Here is a 25,417-nt window from a genome sequence, read left to right as displayed (position 1 = left end):
AGTTCTTACAAATTCCACCTTTGAGTATGATTTCCTATGCAGGACATTCAAGTGTTACGGAGCAATTTAAAACCTACAGTACTGATATATTTACTTAAAGCAACAACAAGGAACCTCCATTTTGTTCTATCATGACCTGGCCTTTGGGGGCCTTGAAATAAAATTAAACTTAGTTTTATAGTCACACCATACCAACAGACGACAGAGCAGCTTCCTTCTCTAGCCTGTGATGCTTTTGTTTGCTTATGCAGGCCATACAGAAGCATCAGTATTAAATTGAGAGTGTTTTATAACCAGGTATAAACTCTTTGTAGTACACTTAAGGAACAAGTCTATCCTCCATTAAGGGTCAATAATGTTTAAAAAAAAAACAGTACATCATTTGTTCAATTTATACTTTTTTTTATGAATAAAACTTCTAATAAAGGGTTTTTTTCCTTCCAATTCATTGATTAAAGGATAAGTTCACCCAAAAAATGAAAATTCTGTCCCTATCTTCTCACCCACATGTCGATGGGAATTCAGATGAAGTTTTGTAATAGATAGTAACTGAATTTTCATTTTTGGGTTAACGTATTCTTTAAGTTTTCACAGTTAAACCCTGAACTCCCCCTCTTGATTGAAATGCCCTCTTTATCTACTTGTCTCCTTTACGGCTCTAAACTCCCATCTCGTGACTCTGACGATTTAACGGTAACCGTGTTCAAACACTGAGTGAATCCGTGTCCAATTACATTACGAAGCAAATGTCAATGGATCCAACAGATGTTGTCTCACCACACGAATGCTGAGTTTCAGTTTGCTGGTGCACATTCAAGACCCACCACTAGATGGTATCAAAACACAGACGGCCAATTTCTGATGCCAGATCAGCAGACATGGCTGTTTCTCACAGGATAATGAGATGAAGTATGTCAGCCAGGCCTCCTGTTTGACTCCTGTGATATGTTCTGGTTCCCTGCTGTGATCTATTACCTGGCTGAGTGGAGGCTGAGATAATCCTGAGGGTTTGGTAATGCAGTGGTAGAGAAGACTCGACTGTCTGTTCGCTAAAGCCTGCCCGCCCGCTTGACTGCATTGCAGAGTGAAATGAATCTATCAGACAGGAGGAAAAAACAGGAAGATTACCGTATCAACATTAGCATGCACTCAAAGGGGACCCCACTTTAACGAGATTTGTGCACGTCTTTCACCCTGCCCTCATTATCAGCAAACAGATACACACTCATGCTTCAGTTTTATTACGTGTTAAGCCGTCAGGGTTGCAACAAATGAGCAGATTCTTGGCTGGACCTTTAGCAAAATGTCAGAGGCTACAAATGAACACATGATGGTACACAACAAAGCGCTTGCAAAGACCACTTTTAGAAATAGTAGAAAAGTTACAACGGTATGAAATGTCCGATACGGAAAAAAATTGTACTTGTATAACACTCGACACTCATAAACAAGCACAAAAAAAGACAAAGTCCCCCATAGTGTTAGTCGACTAATGAGTCATTCCAGTCGAGTGTGTTTTGTGCAATTATTTTCATCATTGTTTCTGGTTTGCCCTTTTGACATCCCAACATTCATAAATATACATGAAACTTGCAGTCGCTCGCAGTTTATTTTGTCGCCGCCTAAATCTATTAGTCGACCATTAATTCTGTGGATGAGAACAGCTTTGAAAAAAACATTTTCTCTATGCCCCGTGGCTAGACAGCTTTCTCCTTAGCATGCATGCCACAGCCATTTATTAACTGTCAATCAACGACTTTGTTCATCTCAGGTGCACACAATAACATTCATTGTGGAAGAAAGTGAGTCCAAATGTCATACCACTGTGCACAGACAAGCTATGGTGATGTGAACTCTGTTTTTTCTCATTACCGTCTCGCCGCTCAAAATGACATGCTGTCACGTTATCGATGTGAAGAAAGGCTGCGTGCCAGGTGGTTTGGCCATTCAGGAGCTCATGTGGAGGAATGCATGCTAAAAGGTGTTTTAATCGGCTCCAGAAACACTGGATGTGCGTGGTACAGATAACAGGCAGTAGGAAGAAAAGGAGTTGATGCAATTACAGGAATAAAAAGAACGTGCTCTATGCCCTTCTTTTCACTCTCACCCTGCAGGTAAAAAGGGGGTCCGTATGCTTTAAACCTTATAAAATCATATATCCTCTAGAGCTTTACCAGAAATGGTCAAAAGGACTGGCTACTGGGCATCAAGTGACCTAAAGGGCAATCACAGCGACTCCTCTCTAGGCGGTATTGTGGAAAAGAATGGGCTTGACCATGCCTGAGAGGATCTTGGGCACGTGAACGCTCACAATCTCTGAGATCATCTCTGGAAAGTTGACCCGCGTCTGCAGGGACTGGGCTTGGATGAATAGATCATAGGTGAACTGGTGCAACTTCCTCACAATCTATGAATGAGAGAGAGAGAGAGACAGAGATCAGGCATCGGGTTATTAATAACAAAGATGATACGCTTTAATGTTCACAACATTGAAAAAGAAGAAAGCCGGTGGATAAACGAGGAAATGACAAATGGCACTGAAGCCTGCCTTTGAGCTCTACGAGGTGATTTAAAGAAATGACACTGGTTGTGGCCATCTAAGCCCCACAGGCAGGGGAAAAGCCGGAAGAGGTCTGAAGTGCAAAGTCTTGATCAACTGCATGGTTCTCTGCCCTAAAGGGCCCTGCCAGACAATCCCTGTCTGCCCTCTAGCTCATAAGGCATTAGACGATTTGAGATGTGAGTGGGACACAGACAAAGCTGAGCCTTTAAGGGTAAATCCACAGTGAAAGACACGAGGCTGAAACTGCTGCGGTGGGACATTTTCCAGCTCGCCTGGTCATGCCCCGAAACACTGATGTCAGGAGTTTACTTCGAAATCTGTTTGTTTCTTACAATCCGTATTACAGGTTCAAGTAGTATTGAGGAGGAAAACAGCTGATCTGCACCCTCTAGTGGAGGCAGCCAAGAATCTTTAGTCATATCTCCATTCAGCGAACACTGTTTCAGACCCATGCAAGCATAGTTTTTAAGCCCGCACAGTGACATTTCATCGTAACCAAAATGACTGTGAACAGTTTTATGCGTACAAATATAATCAGCTATCAGGCCTTGATAAATTATTTTAGAAAGTTCTCTAAGCATGCTTTCTTTTACATTTTAGAGACTTTGATTATCTTGGCTACCTCTGTACATGAAGCAGGGGGATGGACCAAAATAAAGTCAAGAATGATACATTAATGATGGCAGAAAACATTCAATTTGAGCCTTTTGGTTGGTTAAACCTCTCATTAGAGTCGGGTTGGTACCTTAAAGTAAACTGGGAGCTTCAAATCTGAAATCCCTGTACAATTGGTATTTGAGTTTCATGAAGAACATTTTTACTTTATTTCATTTTGTTTAAGGAAAAACAATACAAAAACACGTGAACACTCACTGGCCACCTTGTCAGGTCAACCTGTGCGCTGTCATGTATAAGCCAATACAACAGCTGTGGCATAAATATTCCCTTACAGAGATGATAATGTCCTGCTTTGTGTCTATCTAACAAACATTTAATGAATGAGGTTGTTTGAAATGGTGCCATTTATGTACATGAGAGGGGCAGAACATGAGAAACACCTATGACCTAAACAATAAACATAAAGTTGAATTATTACTGCTCTGAGAACCTCAACAAAAAAACGGAGAAATTTTAAGCTTTAAAAAAGTTAATTTTACATCAGAACTTGTTTTAGTTGCATTGCCTTGTACAGGTGTACCTAATGAAGTGGCAAGTGAGTGCATATCTGTTTACACATATCTGAAGAACTGAAGGCAGTTCACATCTCTGTCGCTGCTGTTTTCTTTCTGTAAAAGCTTCTGTGGTTTAACATCAACACTTAACCCCACATCAGCTCAAAACAAACAATTATATAACAAAATAAAACATAAAGTTGTCACACTGTCCGTCACTGGATGTTAAATTCAAATTCAGCACGCGGCTGTAAAACTCTAACAGCTTTTAAGACTGCAGCTTAAATTGTAAGTGTGTCTGTTCAAGTGTTAACTGTCTCCAAAGATAGTCAACTATCCATAGCGAATTAGTGTACCGTTAAATACACAGATGTGCAAATAATTCACATTCTTTAATGGGATTTGTTCAGTTTACATTTTCTTTTATTGCTTTAAAATTGTCCTCGACTTCATCTGGAGTCAGAAACTCCTCCATACCGCAGTAATTTCATTACATCTGCCTATATGAACATCGGCTGCCATGTGTCTTGGCAGTACAGTGTGTCAAATCTGACTAGCAATAGCAACTAGCAGCAGTGTCACAGGCTGGAATCGAACCCATGACACCCGCTGATGACTCTAAAGACCCTCTGTTAGCTCTATGAGGCGCACGCTCTACCAGGTGAGCCACCAAACTTTTTCTAATTCTCATTAAAAATAAAAAGGTTCAGAAAGGTATTTTCTTTTGACGGAAGAAGTGTTTTAACTGCTTCATGAGAAGTTGACGGAAAAGTAGGGCAATCTTGTATCAGGAGAGACTTCAGGAATGTGGTCTGAAGTGTTCTGGAGCACACAGATTCAGAAAACAAACTTTTTATTAAAGGACTAACGTTTCAACGCCAGGTTGACTCATCAGAGTCAAACGATACAGAGACTAACATCTTACCTCCCCTAATTAGGACGTTAATCCAGCAAATGCTGAAATAAACAGGGGGGGGAATAAACTGCATGTTTTGGTTTGTTTATGCCAATTAGTAAATGTTCAGTAGTTTCCTTTTGCAGTTTTGTACAGTGGGATAAATTATGCTGTTAGAAACAGAGAGAAGTTCCTTGCATGATGGCTGTGCAAATTGCTGTCACACAGGCCCAGTGCAAATCATGAATACATTCATTTAGTTAATAATAAATAAGACTGTTACATTTGAAACTAACGGCTTTCACAGGAAGGTGATTTATCAGCCTTTTCATGTTCATTCATTTTGTGTGTTAATATTTTCAATATTGTAAATGAACTGGGAAGGGCAGCTGTGGCTCAGGGGTAGCACCAGCGTCATGTTATTAAAAGGCTGCTTGTTCGATTCCCTTAGTCTGCATGTCAAAGTGTCTCTGGCAAGATATTGAACCCCAAACTGTTCCTGATGTGCTGGTTGGCACCTTGCATGGCAGCCCCTGCCATCAGTGTATGAATGTATGTTTGAATTACTGTAAGTTGCTTTGGACAAAAGCTAAATTCCTTAAATGTAAAATGGCCCCAGGCTTCCTGCTATTTTGCAAAAGTAGACCTCCGACAAACCAAGCTGGTTATCCCTGCAGTAAGAATCAAAGGTTGGACTGGAAGTGCAGTCTGTAGCTGCTGGATGTTACTGGCTATGACCAGACTGCATCATGGACAATGTGAGTCAATTCGTTTCAGAGTTTTTCTGATGTAGCAATGCTAACAGCAGAGGCTAACTCTGTCATTTTCCATCCAGTAGTTCAACCAGAACTGACACCTTGAGGGTGTTTGATTTAAGCTGATTCCTAAACAAACCGATGGCGTACCCCAGTGATCAGAATGAAATTACTGCTTAACTTAAACACTCTTGCTTACATTTTAAATGTAATAACTGTTTGAAGTAGCTTACACTGCTACTACTATTACACTGGTTAATATGTTTACACTATTTTGCTGCAAACCAACTTCCTTGTTTGTGGACTTGTGGGAGTCGCACTTTTATCTACTTGCTCACTAACTAAAATTACATTTATACAATAGTTAATGGAGTCACAGCACGGCTTGTTTTCATATGAGAGGCAGAGTTGTGTCTATTACCGACTGGAGGTAGTCCAGCAGCTGTGTGAGCTGGAACAGCCTCTGTGTACGGGTGGTCTCCCCGCAGTGACTGGCCAAGCGGTCCAACTCCTTGATGTAGGAGGTCCGCAGTTCATCAAAACATCGCTGGCTCTTCAGGCCCTCCACTGGCACTGTGACCACAAAGCCAGAACACAACAATAACTCTCACAGACTTTATCCATCCTGTCAATCCTCTGAAGAATGGCTGCGCTCTATTTGTCATATTTCACTTTCTGAGATGACATTAAACGTAATATTTCAGTGCTGGTCCCAGCAGACTCACTGATGCTGAAGAGGACCAGGGCCTTCATGCAGAGGAACTCCTCCTGGGTGACCTTCAGCATGCAGAACCTTTGGGACAGCAGCTTCATCCTCACACAGTGTTCATACATACTGGACACCTGCATCCGCTGGCTGTCAGGGGAACGAAAAAAAAAAACTGAAAAGAAATGTCGTAAGGAGGAGGAAGAAGGAGCACACGGTGCGACAAGAGCAGAAGTGAGAAGCCAAGAGAGGGTCGGGCAGGGAGGGACACAGAAAGGTGGAAGACAATTAACGATGGCAGGAGCGAGAGTGGAGGAAAGGAAGAGAGGAAAAAGCAGCAGAGGTGAGAAAAATGAGTGAGATGGATAATGGAAAAAAGAACGACAGGGAGGCAGAGAAAAATGAGGGTCAGCAGCAAGGGCAGGCATATCCATTACCATGCAGGTCAGAAGCAGCACGATAGAGTGAAAGAGGTCTAATGCAGACAGAATGAGTGTTTTGCTAATGTTGCACGGAACACCAGCCAAGTGAAAGCTGCTCTGAGGGCCTGCCTGTGGCTGGATTAAGCATTCTGAGCTACACCCTCCTTAAGACAATTCACTGATAAGCGGAGGTGGAATTGTTACTCGTACAATGTACAGTGATTTGCTACACAAACTCTGCATTAAGTTCTTCAAAGTACAAAGAAAAGACAAAAGACAAGGAGTCGGGGTGTCAGAAACGTTTCGATCAAGGCTGGAGGAAGTTGAAATCTTGTCAAAGTGAAAAAAGGAAACAAGTCAATGTTGTTAAGATGAAACGGAATAAATCATCAGAGGTGATCCCTCTGCGGCCACGTATACCAGACGTAAAGGAAACGGTAGGAACAGAACAGACTTGTTTACTGTTTTGCCGAGACGAGACGACATTCGTCGTCTGATTTTTAAAATCTTCCTCTGAAGCTCGTATTCCACTGTGCCTTTCTTTCCAACTGTGGTGACAGGTGAAGTCTCATGAAACTCCAACTAACCCAATGACATGATGATTCTTACGGCTGTTTAGGCCCGAACCTATCAAACTTTGTTTGATAAAGAGACTTCACCAGCTTCAAAAAACTTCGACTAACTTTGTTTACCTTAAACTTTCGTGAAATAACTTTTATCTTGTGTGTCCTCTCCTCTTTAGGTCCTCACCATGGTGGAGAGGAGGTCATGTGGCATCACTAGACATCTAACCCCAAACCTGTCTGTCCTGGGAGAGGTTTCCCCCCCTTTGAGACTCTTACTGAGGTTTCTCTCAGTCTTTCCCCTGCTACAACGGTTTTTCTGGGGAGTTTTTCTAAGGACAGAGGGTGTTGCTCACTGTACAGATTGTAAAGCCCTCTGAGGCAACATGATTGTGATTTTGGGCCATAGAAATAACATGACCTGAACTGACTTGACTTAACAGAACAGTCTATTTTTCATGACTTACTCGTTGAAGACAAGGTCCGGAGCGAAGTAGAGCATGGAGCTGTTGGTGAGTGTGTAGGACCTCCAGCCCAAAGCGAACACCATCACCCCCATCCACGACAGCTGAATCACTGACATCTGATCATCCACATGGAGGTCACGGAAACCTGTTGGAAACACTCATTTTTATCAAACATCTGCTAATGTGAGAATGACAAATGCGCACTTCACAGGCTGAATAAAATAAATGTGAAGACCTCTGACTGGTGACAACAGAGATATCACAGTATCATACACTGCTGGCCATTTTCAGCCTGACATTCTTGGCTTAACTAGGAACATATCCCCCTCTAGTGGTTAATATTTGAACAGGTTTGCATTACATAGGATTGTCTGACCTATCATTCAAGTTCAATAGGCTTAAAATTCTGGTGACAGTGAGAATGATGTTGAGGCCAAACAGATATTATATACTTTTTTTCTGATAGCTTTATACCTTATGGGGTTTATACTCATGGGACCTCTAAGTACTTTATTGTCCACTCTTGCTCAACACGTGTCTGGCCTTGCAGTGTTTTCCTTGGCATGAATAGTTTGTTTAGGATTACGCGAAAGCTGAAACAACTGCTGCAGCGTTTTATCCCACACAGCCTTGGCAGAAACACTTCCATATGGCCTAGACTCATCTGAGGAGTGTTACCTTGGCCCGGAGATGCATTTACCTGGTATCGCCTTGGCCCAGCGCACCACGGTTACCAGCTGTCTCTCCCCCAGCTCGTTGAGGCTGGTGAGCAAGGATGCCGGGCTGTCCGGCAGGGCATGGTCGTGTCCCGCATTGACCACAGGCGGCTCGATGGTCTGCAGGATGCTGAGGAGGGAGAAGCAGGAGCGCAGGGTCGGGGGGATGGCCATCGTGAGGGCCTGGGACGCTGGCAGAGATGAAGAGACAGAATGACACACAGAACGGAGGAATAGTAGAAAAAAGAAAATGTGACACCAGTCCTCACCCTGAGCCCTGGCGGCTGCACTTCTGGGCTCTAAACTCTGGCTGCCATGAACCTGAGGCTGCTCCTCCTCGCCGGTCCTCGCCTGGCCGGCTCCCTTCAGCCTGCGACCTAGAACCCATCAAGACAAGTCGAAGATGAGATGGGTGAAAAAGGAGAGACGCATTTCAAGCCGACTTTTACACGACAGCTCTGCAAATCAAGAGGTAATATTACACTACGAATGACTACTACTACTATTTTTCTGCTACTACTTCAGTGCATTTAAGGTATTTGACCACCTTGACCCCGTTTTTTTCCAAAATACACACCACATATACCTTCCCTCATAACTCCCCCACTCTGTTGTCATCTCCCTCACCTTTGAGGCTCATTCCTGACATGAAGCACCTCTTCAAGCGACACGACGCGCAGTTCTTCCGCCTCAGCTTGTCGATGGTGCAGTCGTTGCGGCTGGCGCAAAGGTGGTTCTGCTTACCTGGTGGCACACACACAAACACACACACACCACACACACACAGACACGCACACAAAAAACCCCCGGATGGGTGAGGACGAGAGAGTTCAACAATGCCTGGGCTTCCACTCGTAGCAACGATATGTGGGTGTTTGCTGAAAACAAATTGCTCGCTCACATAATGTCAGGTCAATGCGCCCTGCCCGCCTGCATAAACGAGTGGGCGTACGAAATTAAATCGGCAGACTGGTAATTGCGTAGATGCACTTGCCTGCGTGTGCGTGTGTCCCACCCACCTGCAGCGGCTCTCTTGAAGAAAACTTTGCAGCTGCCACAGGTGACTGCTCCATAGTGACAACCTGAGGCATCATCACCGCACACCTGACACACCCTCCGGTCCGACAGGAACACGGCGGGAAACAAATCTTCATGCCTGCACACACACACACACACACACACACAAACACACACACACACGCGCGAGTACACGTCAATATTGCTTACAGGGCACTACATTTCTCCACTATCTAAGAGGGACCTCTGTTTCTGGTCATTTGGAAAATACAAACATTAGAATAGAACAACTTTGCTTAATGTTTTTTTAGCACAATATTAATTGACATGTGTTCTTTTAATTTTCTTAAAGAAATTGCCAAGAGGGGACTTGCATCCTTCAGCGTCCTTCCACACACAAACACAAACGCACACACACACACACACACACACACACACACACACACACACACACACGGACACAATCCTGTAATTAGATCAGATTAAGGTCACTGTGTCTGCCCTCAGAGTGTCTAGGACGCCTGCTGTGGCATTCAGAGCACTAATTCTAAATATTCTAAATACAATCAAGCTAAAATAGGAGATTCTCCCTGTCATGACTGAATGTATGACAACAAGTGAAGTTATCTACGAGATAAGCAAAGCTGTGATTAAAGAGTTAACGCTTTTACTCAGGAGGACTCCGGAAACCTCTCCTTTCATTCGGAGCACAGAGCCGGCAACAGGTGCTCTATCTCCTGTTTATAGAGACACTGATATATTGGCGCTCATCTTGTGCGAACTTAGTCACAGCACAAATAAGGGCAGATGTGGAAAGCTGGGGTTGGTTATAGGGTGAACTTTGATTGTGCGTGCTGTAACACAACTTGGCCAAGGACAAGAGGAGCATGTGAGGCTGTCTGAGCAGGAATGATTCAAGTGCTGCCACACAGCTGCCTCCCGGGCATGGCTCTACTTCGACATGAGGAATTAAAAACTAAACAGAATAAGCACGTTTGTGTCGGCTTTGATTTATTTGTGCTTCCAAGTTTAAATGCTCCCTTGAAAAAAATATCGGGACGATCTAAGAGGACAGTGCAACTTTAGAGGGAGATAAAAAGGTTTAATAAGGCATCAAATTCGTGAACAAAAGCACAGGAAATCCAACAATGCAACACTCATTAAAACTTAAGTGTAAAGCCTGGCAGATTAAAGCATGCCCACTAGACACACGGCATGCGTCCTTTTGCATCCGATGAGAGAAGGATGGGGCTGATGAGAGGATGCGTAAGGCGACCTGTTGACGGGATTTCCCTGCATTAAAAAGAACAACAACACCAAAAAAAAAAAAAAAAAAAACGTGTTAAAATCTGATAATTACCTGAAAGTGCGGTCCGTGTAGTCCATCCAAACAGCAGGCTCGCTCTTGATAGTGGGGAAAGTGCCGTGCCCTTGAGGAACTGCACTTTGGTAACTTTCCACTTGACCGTACTCTTGTGCCATCGCTGTGTGCGTGCCACCTTTGCGACCCAGCTCCCCCTTGCTGTACCAGACACAGCGGCACTCCTGCCTGGATCCATTAGAGGCTTGCCCACAATTACAGTATTTACACAACAACGTATGTCCATTGGATCCGCCTGTCTCCGGAGCGGATCGTCCGCTGTACGCGCACCACGCACCCGGGGCATCCCTGTATTGGCTTGGATTGGCAGAGTAGGCAGGGTACGGCTTCACAGGTGTGTACCCGTCCACCTGGGGAGGTGCGGGCAGCTCTGCCACCGGGTCGATGTACAAGTTTGATTCCTTGCCCACGTACCTGGATATCACCGGGCCGCGCGTCCCGGCTTGCGCGCTCTCCATTTCACCCGATCTGAGCAGATCCATGCAGCTCACTTGCTCAGTGCCGTGGCACACCTCCCCAAAGTCGTCCCCTCTTTGGTACGCGCCCGAGTTCATGTTTCGAGGCGCTCCAAGATTCGGCTTACCCCGTGGACTGCTCTCCACTGTGTGCTCGAAGTCTGCAAAGGCGCTGCCCGAGGAGCACTGGTTCATGCTGCTGAACGGAGAAGAAGACACCGTATCCAAGCCCAAGGACACCGACACCGCCTTACTGAGCTCAGCTGTGGTCGGGCACGCACAGGTGTCCGCGGTATCCGAGCGATCCCCCGGCTCATTCATCATTATTAATGACTTTGACGTTTCTTCTATATCAGACGCGCTCGACCGAAAGGCCATCTTCAGTGAGAGTTTTGGAGAGAGGGGGGGAACAACTAAGGCAACACTTTTGTAGGCGAGAAGACGCCTACCTCGACGAGACTCCGCTCATGTCTCAGCGGAGGGAAAATGCAGAGCTGTCGTTGCCGTGAGTAGTTATAGGAAAGGGACGTCCCGCCGATCTGTTCCGCCAGAGAAGAAGGGCTGGCCAACTTTCTACAAAGTGACCTGTTTTCCTCACACAGAGGCTCTGTTCGCCTACAGTCCGCCTGCCTTCACTTCACAAGTCACCGTAAGAGAACACGTAGGAGGACTTTGTACTCTCTGGCATGGTGACCTGCTTACACGCTGAATAACTGCGCGAACTGTAACTTATTATCTCAATTGGAGCCGCAGCAGCACCGCGCGTCCTGTTACACGGCCGCAGACGCTAAACCCAAGGTCTCGCGAGATAGCCAGCGCAATCAGCGTGTAGACAGAATGTCACGGACCTCAGCAGCACCCTGGCTGACCGCTGGCCCAGGGCCCAGTCACAGGACGGAGCTCACAGCGGCACATGTGCGACTGGTGACAAACACTGTAAACAAACAAGGGGATGCTTCATAAACCATTGATCAAGCCTAACCCTAACAGTTACAACATGAAGGTAATCAAAATAAAGTTCAAGATGAACTGCAAAGTGTTTAGTAACCACAACTTTAGGATAAACAATTGCCCAAAGGTGCAATATGTAAGAATGTTTTGACTGAGAGTATGTCAGACTTCAACTACCAACAGAAAGTGAATCAAATTTGACACTGTTATGTCCATGATTTTTTTTTTCATAAAGCATGTTTAGCATGTTGTGTAATTAAACAACACTTTCCCCGCATACTCCGAGCTCCCAGTCCAAACTGCTAGCTGCACAGCTAACTGAGCTAATGGTTAGAGCAGGTATATGAGCAGGTTGCTTTGACATGCTGCTTTCTATTTGTTTGGAGTTTGGATTCAAATAGGTGGCAAAATCTTTCATCCTTTAATACAAGTTTTTTTTATTAAGCATTTCATCGTTTGTTAACAGTGAAATAACTATAAACTAGAAATGAATAAACTAATAATTCACTGTAGATATATACCTAATCATAAAGTTAGGCAAAGTTCTATATTTTAGCTAATCTATTTGCATTTCGTTATTCATACGCCACTCTTGCGTTATAGGAATGGTATAAACCTGTATTATTTAATTTATATGTGTTTTACATTTCATTTCAATGTGTCTGTACTTATTAAAGGGGCACTATGTAAACTCTGAAATATTTACTTTTTCCATACCTAAATAAACAAGCTGTTCTCTCCCAGATCACTGTTCGAAGTTAGAAAGGTGTCAGGGTCCGCCACATATAAACATAATAAAACAGTATGAAACGGTGCTGTCCTTTAAGGTCAGTTTATTTATTCAGTTCACTCAGTCATGAAAATGGAAAGAGTTGGTTTATTTAGTTCAATATAGTAGTTTATTCCACACACTAATGCTAGCTTGTATGTTTAATCAAAAATATCTGAAAAAATTAAAACATAAACACTGAAATAACATTTTTAATCATCGTTTGTGCCATGAATGCCTGTGTACACACAAGAGCAGGCTCTCCTGTCTGTTTAGAATATGATATGGTTATTTATTTTATTATTTGGGTTTAGTTTTATTTGAACTATTTAAAGTTAAACATTTGTAAGAGAGTAGATCCTTAAGTCTCACTGCCATCTCGTCAGATACTTACACTGACACCACTGACCTACAATCCCAAGGCACAAGTGTTTGACGAGCTGGAAACAATACTCTACAATCAACATTTTTTTAATAAGCTTGTTTGTAGGTGTATTCACAAAAAGGTAGAAGTGACACGAAATGGAAGACAGCACAAAATATTCACAACAGAATGGAAAATACATCTTTTACAGGGATGGTCAATGGACAGTCTAATACTCATGGTATTCACTTCAATATTTGTTTGTAGTTTTGGACAGCATGTGATAGATGAGGATGTCGACAAGAAGACAAAGGTGGATCCAACAACCATCACAATCAAAAGAATCCCATTTTATTAAAGGGCATTTTTTTTATGTTAGGCATATTTCTTTCTGCTATCAAATGATAAGTGAGTAAAAGAAGAGTGTTGTTTGTTTCTGGGTTGCTTTGTTTCTTGCAGTAGTGGAGGCAGTGACAGAGGTGCAGTGATTGGATTATAAAGCATGTAAGGGGCAATGTAATGTTTTCATTAAGTTTGCAATTTATTAATATTATATCGACTATTAGAAGACAACAGCAGTAACAGCTGGCCTAATTGGGTGATGCTTCTCCGTTCATATAAGAAGTGATGCACATACAAAACACTGACAGTGTTTCAGTATATATTTTATTTCTGTTGTACATAGTAGAGGATTTAACATTTAGAAGGAATAAAAACAAGTGTCTTAGATGTCATTTTGTTCATTTATCACTATTTATAAGGTTTTCATTAGTTGGCATATTGAGATTGACACTTTTCATAAATGAGCGTGTGTTTGATGGATGTTTTCAACACCAAAACCGACCATGAATATGTTTTTGTTCCTGGGAGATTAACAATGTATTTTCTACACTGACTTGTCTCCAGATTCAACTGCATTAAAATCACAGACATTAAAGGCATCTCTTGGCAGTAATATCATTTGCCATCATATTCATCCTATTATGTCAATAATCTACACCTACACTACTAAAAGCTACTCTTATCTTGTGCTCAGTCTTGGATGGGCCCACAGCAGCCTCTCTCACATGGACTCAAATTCATCAATGCGTTGTTTAGTGTTGCCCTGACGAATCTGACGTAAAGTCTTGTATTTGTCACGGCCCGCCTTCACATTCTCAGCGTGGATCAGGTCATTGGGGGTCTTTTTGCTCTCGTCTACAGCTCCGGCCAGCTCGGTACTCAGGAACTGAAAGAGAGCACAAACACACAGTGAATGAAATCTACTTCCCTGAGAGTCTTTAGGAGACTATTCAGGAGCCTCGTCCCTCTCGCCTCACCCCTGTCCTCCCCTCACTCCCCATCTGAAGACACTCTATTGTCCGTAGTTATTAAGTCCATTTTTGTGTTGAGTCCTCTATGCAACATCATATCTTGTTTTGGTTGTGAGATAGACAGCAATTTCATTTCAGTTGGAATACGCCTGGATTGTCTGGATTAGATTTGCAACCTAAATGAAGCCCCAAGAAATGATATTGTACCTGCATCAATGTTTGATTATGTGGAGTGCACTTAGTTCCTCATGAGGCACACATTTTGGTGCCATTAGTCTGCCACCTTTAAAGCAGAGTCATAGCCTCTTTATGACTGTGACTATGGACGAAACAACTAATGAACCAAAACACTTTAAAATGATTTCACCGCACAGCAGCAAGTAATAATAATTCCTCTTTTAGTCTGGTCAAAAAACCCCACAAACACCCATTAACATGTGGGTTTTGTCTTCCGTGGTGAAGGGAACATTCATTCTTGGGTCAACTGACTATGAAGTCGATGTGTGTTTTATTCAGCTCCAGCTAAAATAGAATCATGACATCTGGCACATTATATGATGCATGTTGAAGTTAAGGATGGCGGCACGAGAATACTTTGCCATCCGTCTCCATTCAAGCAACACCTGAACTTTGTTCAGAAAGCTTTGAGTTTGAAAGAGAGACTTGAGTAAAACATATAAAAAAAGCAACCGTAAGATTCTTACAGATGGCAAAATCAATGGCCTATTGTTAGTTGGTTTACCCACATTTAAAGAAAACTGCATACATGTGCTGACTTTGATTTGAAAATGAGGTTGATCAAGGAAGCGGCAGCAACAATGGCTGAGTGTGCTATACTTAGAAACATGTCACACTTAGGAGGCCTTGAGTATTCTAAATCAAACGGTTACTACAAATAGTTATGAAGAATTAAATCAAGGGATTGAAGCAAGATTTTGAGTCTACAGACAGCAGATCTGTGAGGCTGTCTAGGGACATTCAATATCTGTTACAAAGGTCACTGAAATTCATCCAATACCAAAGACCAAGACCAAGAATGTGAATGTCATGGTGCCTTCAGCCGAAAAGTCAAAGGAGTCAAAGTCAGTGCAATAAATTAATTGGGAAACTTGAATGTCTGAACAAAACTTGGCGCCTATCCAACAAGTAGATACCAAGCCATGCCAAGTGGAATCTTTGAACTGTTGGTGGCCTCAGAGGAAGAGTCGAGAGAACATCAAAATTTGGTGCCTATCCAACAAGTAGATGTCAAGCAATTTCACTGAATATGTGGTAACGTGTTGATGGCACTGGAGAAAACGTCAGGGGAAATGAAATTATTTGGATTCATCTTCTGGGGATGTGGGGGAAATTCCCTAATGTTCCTTCGTTGTTTTGATATATTGTTCTTGCATATGAAACCTAACAAATATAGATGCAACCTGAACATGTGTAGGGGGAAATCTTGGGTCTTTTGACTTTTCAACATAAGTTCTTTCTTGTGATAGTTATGTGGTTGCAGAGTGTGAATGGATGTATTCATGTGATGTTTATGGTATAATGTGTTGTGAAAATTGACAAAAAAATTTGTAAAGGAGTTTATCCTGAAGTGAAGCCTCTTCCTGTGGTGTTTTGACCTTATAGGTTGGCGTATGACACACAACAATGGCTGTAGTGTATATGAAGTTTAATGTGTATCATCAGGTGGGCGTGGAGGTGATTAGAATGTTTTTTGGAGTGAGATCATATGTAATCTTGTTTACTACGCTACAATTGTGATTATTGTTTTTTTGCTATTTTAAAGGTTACTCCCAGTCATCATCTCATCTGCTGATGACTGACCTTAAAGAACTTGTTGTGATGCTAGATGGAAAGTTAGGGGATCAACCAAGTCAGTAGCGGTCGTCCTCTGGGGACCATGAATGTCAGTACCGAATTCCTATATAGCAGTGACTTTTCAGTCTGATTAACAGGCCAAGAATGTGATAGAGCTATGCCATAGAGCGAATGCAAACGTTTCATCATTTGCATTGTGAGAGAGATACTTGGAGTTCATTTAAATGCACTCTAGTTTTGTTGGATTTGAGTAACTGCAGACTGAGGGAATTACGCTCTGGCCTCAGAATTTGGCTGGGATGGTTCCTTATTTACAAAGTGCGTAACCACTGAGTAAGAAAATCAAAGACCTTTTTTGATTCACTTGTCTGCACCCTCCAAAGCTCCAGGGCAGTCCCATGACTGCTAATGTCTTGCTATACATGTCCTCTGACCTGAGAGTGAACAAAAGAACAGCGAATCCACAAAATCTGAAATTTGATTATATTCATTAACCTTACCTTGAGGTTTTTCTGCAGTCTCTGGTTCTTCTGGGCCTCTGTTACTCTCTCCTCCTCGCTGCGATCTCGGACCATGCCCGGAATAGTCAGCTCAGCGCTTGCCTCTGCACTGCTCTCGTCTGTCTCGTCGTGATCATGCATATGAGGGTGGACTGACTCCTGGATATGGACACCCATGAGTTTAGTCTTCAGCTCCTCTTTGGTTCGCTCCAAATCGGCTTCCACCACGACTGCCTGTCGACACAGACGACTTGCAGTGAAGTGCTGTGGTTGGAAATTAAAGTAGCCTACTAGATTTCTTCCAAAATGTGATTTCACAACAACAAAACATTCCTATTCTGACTAAATGAAGCCACAACACTGAAAAAAATGAAGGTACTTTTTGAGAATAAAAGACAACTGGATATTAACTGCACTTTAACCTCTACTGTTTAGTAATATCTAAAAAGATATTTGACCTAAAATACACAGACATTGTTATTGTTTTTCACTCTCCCTGAAGATGTTGTCTAATGGAATCCCTGGTAAAAGGGTAACTCCACCAATTTTACAAATTACAGTGTGTTTACAGGTTTTGGGAAGTACTCCTACATGTGAGCAAAAAAAAAAAAAAAATAGTTTAAAGCCTATTTGTACTCCTTTTCTATTCCACACAGCTTTTTTTTCTTTGCAAAACTGGATGCCTACATTACTCATGATCCAACTTTCCACTGAGTGACATCACTGGAGGCAAATTATCAGATTACCTGCAGTTTCCTCTGGAGCCATAAAAGGCTTTAGTTTTTTCACATATGCATAAGTACTCCCCAAGACCCGTTAACACACTATAATTGGTGGGGTTGCCCTTTAAGATACATCACTCACCAATGAAGGCCAAATGTACTAAATACATTGTTTTCTATAACTGGAGGGATTTGTCTTTATGTGCAACAGTCTCCCATGGTGGATAGAAACCAGAAATAATCATAAGACAGCAACATTACCAAATAATGTGGACTCTACTCAAGTTAAGTATCAGAATTAATACTCCTTATTTTTATGCAACTATTTGCATCTGATTAAGGGTATTGCCAACTATTTCTGCACATACTTACATCAAAATGTCAGTTTGTTTCAGCCAACTACGGCTTTACAGAGTTGAGGTTTGCTATATGTGACAGTGCAGTGTAACATATAATCACAGCTTGAAAGCTGAGTGATATACTTGTCTGTGGCTGGCGCCTCACCTTCTATTTCACCAGAGTCGAATACTTAGTAGTGTCAGACATGGCTCTTTGCTCATGTTTGATTCACCTTTTATCGCTCTCATGCTCTCACTTTCATTAATTCTCACCCTTTTCTGCCATCTCTGTGCCTCCTCGTCCTTTTTCTTCTTGGCGTCTTCCAGCTGGGAGATCTTAGAGGTAAGATCCGCCAGCTCAGTGGCCTATACACACACGCACACAAATGGGAAGACAGTTAAGAGTGCTCCTGATCTGAGGTCATTGTGCTCTGTCTGCGGGTGCACAGGCATGTCAGAGATAGAATGTGTGTCTTTGTGTATCCTGTGTGTGTTCCTACGCAGCGTCGCGGCTCAGGTCAATTGACTTTCTATTCAATCAGCTAAAAATGTTAATTGTTTAAAATATACCATCAAGCTCAATTTGTGAATCACTTGTGCGTCAATATGTTACCATGGTTTTTTCTAGCTTAAAGGGTTCTTAATCAATATATGCAAATACACTGTAATGAGTCCTTGATCATAGTAATAAAGTGAAATTGCTGAATGATGACTTTACAGTTTTTCAGTTGGTAGGTTTGGAGAAAATGCATCTTATAATTAAATCTACTCAGCTAAATTTACTATTAATCAGACACAGCATGCAGGTGTTTGTGTGTGTGTGTGTGTGTGTGTGTGTGTATGTGTGTGTGTGTGTGTGTGTGTGTGTGCGTGTGTGTGTGTATAAGTACCAGGCTTTCCTGGTTCTTGATCTGGGTTTCAGAATGGTACAGCAGGGCTGCTTTAGCTTCCACTGCAACTCTGCGTTCCTTGTCCAGGCGCTCAGCCTCCTCCTGAGCAATTGTTCTCTCCTTCTCCAGCTCAAGAGCCCTGCGAGTCTGCTCCGCCAGCTCTGAAACACACACGTACATGTGTGCAAAAACATCAGACAGACAGACAGACACACACACACACACACACATATGCCCATATAGCATTAGCTTTGTAGAGATCCTAAAAGTTAAAATATGTCAGTATACTAAGCCATTCTTTTAATGTTCTGAAACAGGAAGTAACAAAACTCAAGTTGTGGAACATTTGTATTCAGCAAGTTGTCAGACCATCTTGAGCTCTCTTTGTCTGCTCTTCAATCTGTCTCAATCTCTCCATCAGCTCCATGGTCTCACGAGCAATCTTCTCTGTTTCCTTCTCAGCATTTTCTCGCTTCTTTTTCTCACTTTCGAGCAGAGCCCTGACAGGAGAATTGTGCATAAATACAAATTTTGAAAAAAAAAACTATATCTCCAGACAGTTATTTCTTAAAGCAGAGAGAACACACTGTAAACTGTAAAAAAAAAAGAAAAAAAGAAAAAAAAAAAGCCTTTTTTCCTCCTTCCTCACCTCTCCATCTGCCTCTTGTTCTTCTCCTCCCTGGCCTGGGCCTTCATCTGCTGCACCTCAATGGTGTCAGGTTTACGTCTGCGCATGTACAGGTCATGATTGCCCATACAAAGGGCCAGGATACGTTTGTTGATGCGAAGACGAGGCACGTAAAAAACAAAGTCCTTTAACACAAATATCAGCGGTCAGCGGTCACACACCATTAACATCTCTGCACTGTTTAACAGCTAAGGCTGGGTTTTAAATAATCTCATGGGATAGTTTTGTCTGGGAGAATTTCATTAGTTTTTCTGAGCTCTTGGATGCTTTCCTTAAATCCATGCATGCAGTCAAATGCCAAATTCAAGTATGAGGCTAAATTCATGTTTGTGAATGGTATCAAGTAGCAGCTGCTCTCATTGCACTGCTTGCTGTAACTTATGCACTGCAAAATTGGTTATTTCACCAGACACAAGGATGTGGGATTCTCTCACACCTCCTGTTTATAGCCCCAGTGAATAAAAATGAAAAAGATCCTGCAAAGAATATTTCAGGATCTTGTGTGTTGTTGTGAAAATGTTTTCATAAAAATTGCTAATGCTTAGGTGATGAGTACTACTTAACGCTGAGCTCTGCAGAGGGAGTAGCTATTTTATTAATCCCATCCACAAACATCCATGAGTGGAATGTTTGTGAGACTAATATAAGCTCACAGTTCAGAATACCACCAAGCTGCCTGACTTTAGGTTGGAAAAATAGCAAATATTCCATAAATTAAAAAAAGTGATGTACTGCATTTAATGTGATAATGTGATTTAATAATTGTAGAAGATGCTGCACACTCATTAATTATGGTTTATGCATACCGGAGCTTTCTTGTCAATTGGTTTGATGAGGAACTTCTTGTCATTGAAGGAAATATTTCTGATCTCGCTCCAGGGGAAGCCGATCTTTGGGGTCATCCTGTGAAATATTGGCATGGTTTACCATTATGGTCACTGGTGTACTTACAGTAAAAGAGTTTATCATATTATTTACAAAAAAATAAAAACATGGTTATGACACAATAAAAGTCGGACCAGAGTCTACAACTGAGCTGTGAGGTTGTGAGACCGCAGTGTTTTCCGCTAAATGCTAATGTCAGCATGCTAACATGGCCTACGTACATCATTTTTCTCCATCTTATTTCGGTGTGTTATTGTACCAAATCCAGCTAATTAGCACTATAAACACAAGTACAACTGTGTCAGAAAATGTACGTTTTACATACCAAAGTCCTGGCCTGTACTAAAAGCTTGAATTCATAGTAAAGTTCAAGTCGCCCTCTGCTAAAACCCATTTTGTTTATAGTTCCTTGATTTGGATGTGTGACCTTCAAAGTGCAGATGGCTGTTTTCACATTCTTGTCCTGAAGGGGGAAAGATTCTCAGAGCTCAAGTTGAATCTGACTTTAAAGCATGTCTGGAGGGAATGTTTAAGGGATCACCAAAGTCACTGCAGGACTGCCATACAGGAGCACACAACAGTATTCGTACATTAAGTCAAGTGTACACAAGTGTACATTTTCAAAAGTAACGTACCTGTCCTTTTTGTCATAGATGTTTAGCCCCAGGGCGTCCACTCCCAGCCACAGCTCTGATCCTTTTTTGTTCTTGATGTTGAAGTAGTTTACCCCGTACATCTCCAGATCCTGGGCTATCTTCAGGTACTCCACCATGGCATCTTCTCTGTGTTGTGGGACAATTTAATGAACTAGAGAACACCTGTTTGCAAGAAATGCATTCATGACTTTGTGGTATTTAGACTGCTGTACCTCAGCATTCCCTTGTGCTCTTGATGCCACACCTGTATTCTTTCCTCCCACTGATTCTTATTCAGCTTGTGCTGCTCCAAAACCCTGGTGTCACGATTAAAGATGACACAGTGGTTAGAATTCAGATGACTGAAACTTGAATCAAGTTAAACTTTGGTTGAAACTAATATCCACAGGAATCAGTACCTCTGCGGCAGCATCTTCTCTCTGGTGAGGTATCCCGGTACGTGATAATCTTTCTTGTAGTCCCCATGTTTGACCTGAACGGCATAGGAGGCCAAGAGCACGGCAGTCTCAGGTGGGCAGTATATGTCATCATTCAGGATGCATTCTTTTACCTAAAACAAAGAAAAAAGTTTTTAAGAAATGCTTTATATGTGTCATTTGTAGAATCAAAAACATAGGGGGGCAGCATATCACCAGAATACTGGAAAACTGCTGCTCTTTGCTAGCTATCCTTGGCTGTTGTGAACTACTAAGATAAGTGCTTATTAGCTCATGACTTAATTAGCCATGGAGCTAGTTTCTCTAGAGCCTCCAAGACCAACAAAGGTCAGTTTGGCAACAGAGGATACAGGACAGAGGTGATTTACAGTGGCTCTGATCAGGACTTTGACTTAAGAAACGAAAAGAAGCCAGTGTTTGGTGTCTTTTGGGGGACCTGCTCCATCTGTCGATATAAAAGGCTCATTCTAAGTTATGTTTCAGGTGAATATACACAAGTAAAAACATAATAATGAATATTATATTCCATTTATGCCACTGAGTCTCCCTAAATCCTATGCATCGGACCTTTAAGGGAGCTCACATCAAAGAGAAGGCCTAAGTTGATGCTTCTGTCACAGCACCTGGATCCATTTTTTTTGTCTACAAGTAATCCCTCATGAAAAACACAAGAGAGATCCAGGTGAGTCATCATGGAACCTCCACTGGTTTTTAAGAAAGGTTCAGCATTTTGTTTTGATGTGGATTCCTTATTTATCATTACACTTATAAGGTATCACACTTGCCTAAGCCAGCAATCTTTTACATTGTGATATCCGCAAATGGCATGCAATTATGCCTTAAGTATGGCACGTTTCTGGAGTGGAAATTTACAATAGAATTCCCTTAAAAAATGTCACAGTCCTTGTACATGTACTCATCTCCAACCTGTAGGAAGAAGAGGCGCTGGGTCGCCTCCTGGATCAGTTCATCGGCGACATCCTCAGGGTAAAACTTGGCCCTGAACTTGATCAACAAAGGGTTGTCCCTCTTCACATCTTGAGCTGTCACCTGGGATCGGCACGCCACAGCAAGGGGAAGCCAGAGCAAAGACATTGGTGCTAATGAGCCTTGATGGAGTGAATCATCAGCATTACCAAAACCATAACCATGATGACATCTTCACTTAAATCTAGCTGTCAGGGGAGTCGAGCTATGTCACCATGGGATGTAAAGTTGACACAAAAGTTCTCCTCACCCTCTTGTTCAGTTTGAGCCAGGTGGAGAAGCCTTTGCTGTCCTGATACTGGAGGCCAAAGAACCAGGTTTCCCTCAGCCCGATCGTCTTCACTATCTAAACAAACACAATACATCACATGATCACTGCATGCCTGTCTTTTCAAAACACATGTTCGATTGTAATGCTCAGTCTACCTGGTCAAAAAGCTGCTTGCCAGTCGTGCTGGGCAGGATGGCAAACTCCAGCTCAGCGTCCATGGTTGTAACTCGGACATTTATCTGCCGGGGGGGAAAACACTCATGGTGAGATACAGGAGGGAAAGAAAATCGCTGCTGTTCAGTCATCTGTGTCGCTGGAGAAGCTTCAAGGAACATGCAGAGCAACAACTGGGTGAAAAAAAAGTTTGTTCTGTGATCATTTTGTTTGTTCTTTTGAAACAATTTGTTGGTTCTCTGACAGCAAAATGACCAAAAAGAGTGTTCCTTACATTCTTCTGTTCAACCAGGAGCATCCAATCGCAAGAGGTTGGTGGGGACTACAATCAAGAAATGAAGCCCACAGTAGATTTTAGACTCAACTGAGAACATGGGGTTCACTCATTGATGCATAAGTATTAACGACTGGGTCAAAACAGTAACACCCATTAAGCGTTAATCTTGCACATTAGTTTCGAACCATAAACACATATCTCCAGTTATTGACTTGTACAACAGGAAAAAGGAAAGCAGCATAGAGGAGTAGAAGTAGTTGGCTCCATTCCTCACAGACTTCATTAATACCTGCTATAATAATCACAGCAATTATATTGTCGACCTGTGCAGTTGTAATCTTTGCTCAACAGACTTTGTCAATGAAAGTGAACGAGAGCAAGAGGAGAAAGTTTGACTTGAATTTGTAGCCTTTACAGAGCAGGTTCACAAACTCTAATCAAACCACTACAGTCTCAATCTAAACATGTGTACTAGATATGAAACACAAAAAATAAAGATATATAGAAAAATAAAATGCTACTTACAGTTGACATTTGTATTTTTTTTTATTTTTATCTGTAGCCGAAACACTTCTTCTGAGAGGTACTTGTCGTAGCCTTTTCTCTGCGGAGTCATATGAGACTTCTTGCAATACCTACAAGGATTATGCTGAGTGAGAATGGACCATTGTTTTGTTCCCAAGTACTTCTCTCTCTTGGTTAATCCAATGGCAGCCCGGGGCCCACAACAGTTCAGAGAGGCAGCCTTCATCTTCTGTGAAGTTTTTTTTTTTTTTTTTTTTCCAATTGATTTGGTTTTGACTGTGTGTCACTCATTCTGGACCCAGCCAGGATCTTTTTCTCTCAAATCTATTTATAAAGGGACACAACTGGGCAGTACCTCAGCAGCACCTGACGTACAAGTAGCAGTGGAGGCACCAGCTCTACAACCACTTTCTGCTAATCTAATAAGCCTACCAGTTCATTTTCTTAAGCGTATGTTGTTATGGCATATGGTGTGGTGTTAAGTTTGAGGGCTTGTTGCTAACAACACATACAGTGTTTGTGTTGGCCATAGGGTCATAGCCAGACACATAAATCCTTGTGAGAGGAATCATTGGTAAGTTTTTTTTTTAAACTTCTATTTAACTGTATGTCATAAACATTGCAATATTTACTGCACCACGTGTATTTTATATTGTAGTCATACATTACTTTAAAGATTGGATTGTAGCAAATTAATCACTTCCTTGGCCATATCTGAGCGGATTCTAACATGGTGTGAAAAATTAGACCTTCCCCATCTCTCTCTGTTGCCCGTGTGGACCATTTGTTTAAGCTGTTTAACGCTGCTGGAATGCTGATTGGATGTGACGTTAAGCACATCCTCTAGGGCCTCATCTCAAGGCCTCTTTTCACTCCTCTAACAGAGAGCAACAGCAGCTCAAGTTAGTTTAGAAATAGAGTCTGCTTAATTTAAACAAATGACTGGTTCCCACTACACCACAGAAGTTACACAAAGCCCCTCTGATATTTCCCATATAGAATATAAAATTAGCATACTTTGGGCAGTTGATTTTTAGCATCACCAACCTAAAAGTGTTTTTTTTTGAGTGTTACATGTCGGATGGTTAGCATCGTTTCATTATTGGCGCTTGTCGTTTGACTGTATGAGGTTTATAATTTAAGTTTAACGCCATGTAAGAAAAGAGGAGGCTAAAACCGAAAAATTTAAAATAATTTTAATCAGCTCCACCTTAAGCTGCAACATCGAAATGCACTATACACTAATAATAGTGAATAGTGAATGAATAAATGTTATAACACATAATAATATAACATTTACAAGGGCCATTCTGCATCGTAATTATATATAAAAAAATCTAGTTTAAGACTTTACTTAGAGAATCTTTGTGGTATTTCTACTTTGAAGTTATCTGATATGAAGGCTTCTTTCCCCACAGTTACAGCCCTGACAGGTCAGTCATAGGTCTAGAGATAACTATCCCTTGATATGACAATAACATTTTGTCGTTCTTGACCTGCTCCTTCCACCATGAAGAAGTAAAAAGTGAGTCTGTAGTTATTTAATGTTAATGTGGAGATACGTTGTGTAAATGCCGATTTAAAGGTGCACCATGTAGCTTTGGGGAATACATTTTAATCAGAAAAGAGAATTGATTTTTTTTACACCTAAACAAACTAAATAAACATACTCTCTTCGTTTTCATGAGTGCATAAACCAAATAAACAAACCGACCGAACAAAACAATTTCATACCGTTTCACT

At 41.9% G+C, this 25,417-nt stretch overlaps 2 protein-coding genes across 8 annotated transcripts; both read right to left on the bottom strand.

Annotated features, from left to right (window-relative positions):
* Positions 1–1,220: 1,220 nt before the first annotated feature.
* LOC115568819 (progesterone receptor-like) lies at positions 1,221–11,490 on the bottom strand. Of its 2 annotated transcripts, XM_030396447.1 has the most exons (9): positions 10,637–11,490; positions 9,279–9,415; positions 8,887–9,003; positions 8,529–8,636; positions 8,244–8,450; positions 7,544–7,688; positions 6,111–6,241; positions 5,807–5,958; positions 2,243–2,407 (listed from the first exon to the last, which is right to left on the bottom strand). In XM_030396447.1, the coding sequence occupies exons 1-9, from the start codon at positions 11,488–11,490 to the stop codon at positions 2,243–2,245; spliced, it is 2,016 nt and encodes a 671-aa protein (XP_030252307.1). The 2 variants fall into 2 exon arrangements, with proteins under 2 accessions (XP_030252306.1, XP_030252307.1); XM_030396446.1 differs by having other exon boundaries at positions 1,221–2,407; positions 8,244–8,636.
* A 1,389-nt stretch (positions 11,491–12,879) lies between these two features.
* Positions 12,880–23,923, bottom strand: LOC115568820 (moesin-like). 6 transcript variants are annotated; one of them, XM_030396451.1, is made up of 15 exons: positions 23,675–23,923; positions 23,147–23,194; positions 22,854–22,937; positions 22,678–22,773; positions 22,368–22,490; positions 21,402–21,553; positions 21,216–21,299; positions 20,983–21,129; positions 20,269–20,365; positions 19,424–19,587; positions 19,144–19,274; positions 18,775–18,935; positions 18,158–18,250; positions 16,825–17,088; positions 12,880–14,424 (listed from the first exon to the last, which is right to left on the bottom strand). In XM_030396451.1, exons 1-15 carry the CDS (start codon positions 23,681–23,683, stop codon positions 14,260–14,262), a joined length of 1,818 nt encoding a protein of 605 aa, XP_030252311.1. In that variant the 5' UTR covers positions 23,684–23,923; the 3' UTR covers positions 12,880–14,259. The 6 variants fall into 6 exon arrangements, with proteins under 6 accessions (XP_030252311.1, XP_030252312.1, XP_030252314.1 ...); XM_030396452.1 differs by lacking the exon at positions 23,147–23,194; XM_030396454.1 differs by lacking the exon at positions 23,147–23,194 and having other exon boundaries at positions 16,825–17,058; positions 23,682–23,878.
* Between the last annotated feature and the right edge of the window lie 1,494 nt (positions 23,924–25,417).

The sequence above is a fragment of the Sparus aurata genome, chromosome 18 (genome assembly GCF_900880675.1).
Source record: "Sparus aurata chromosome 18, fSpaAur1.1, whole genome shotgun sequence".
Classification (NCBI taxonomy): domain Eukaryota; kingdom Metazoa; phylum Chordata; class Actinopteri; order Spariformes; family Sparidae; genus Sparus; species Sparus aurata.
This window is presented reverse-complemented; position numbering and strand designations above follow the sequence as displayed.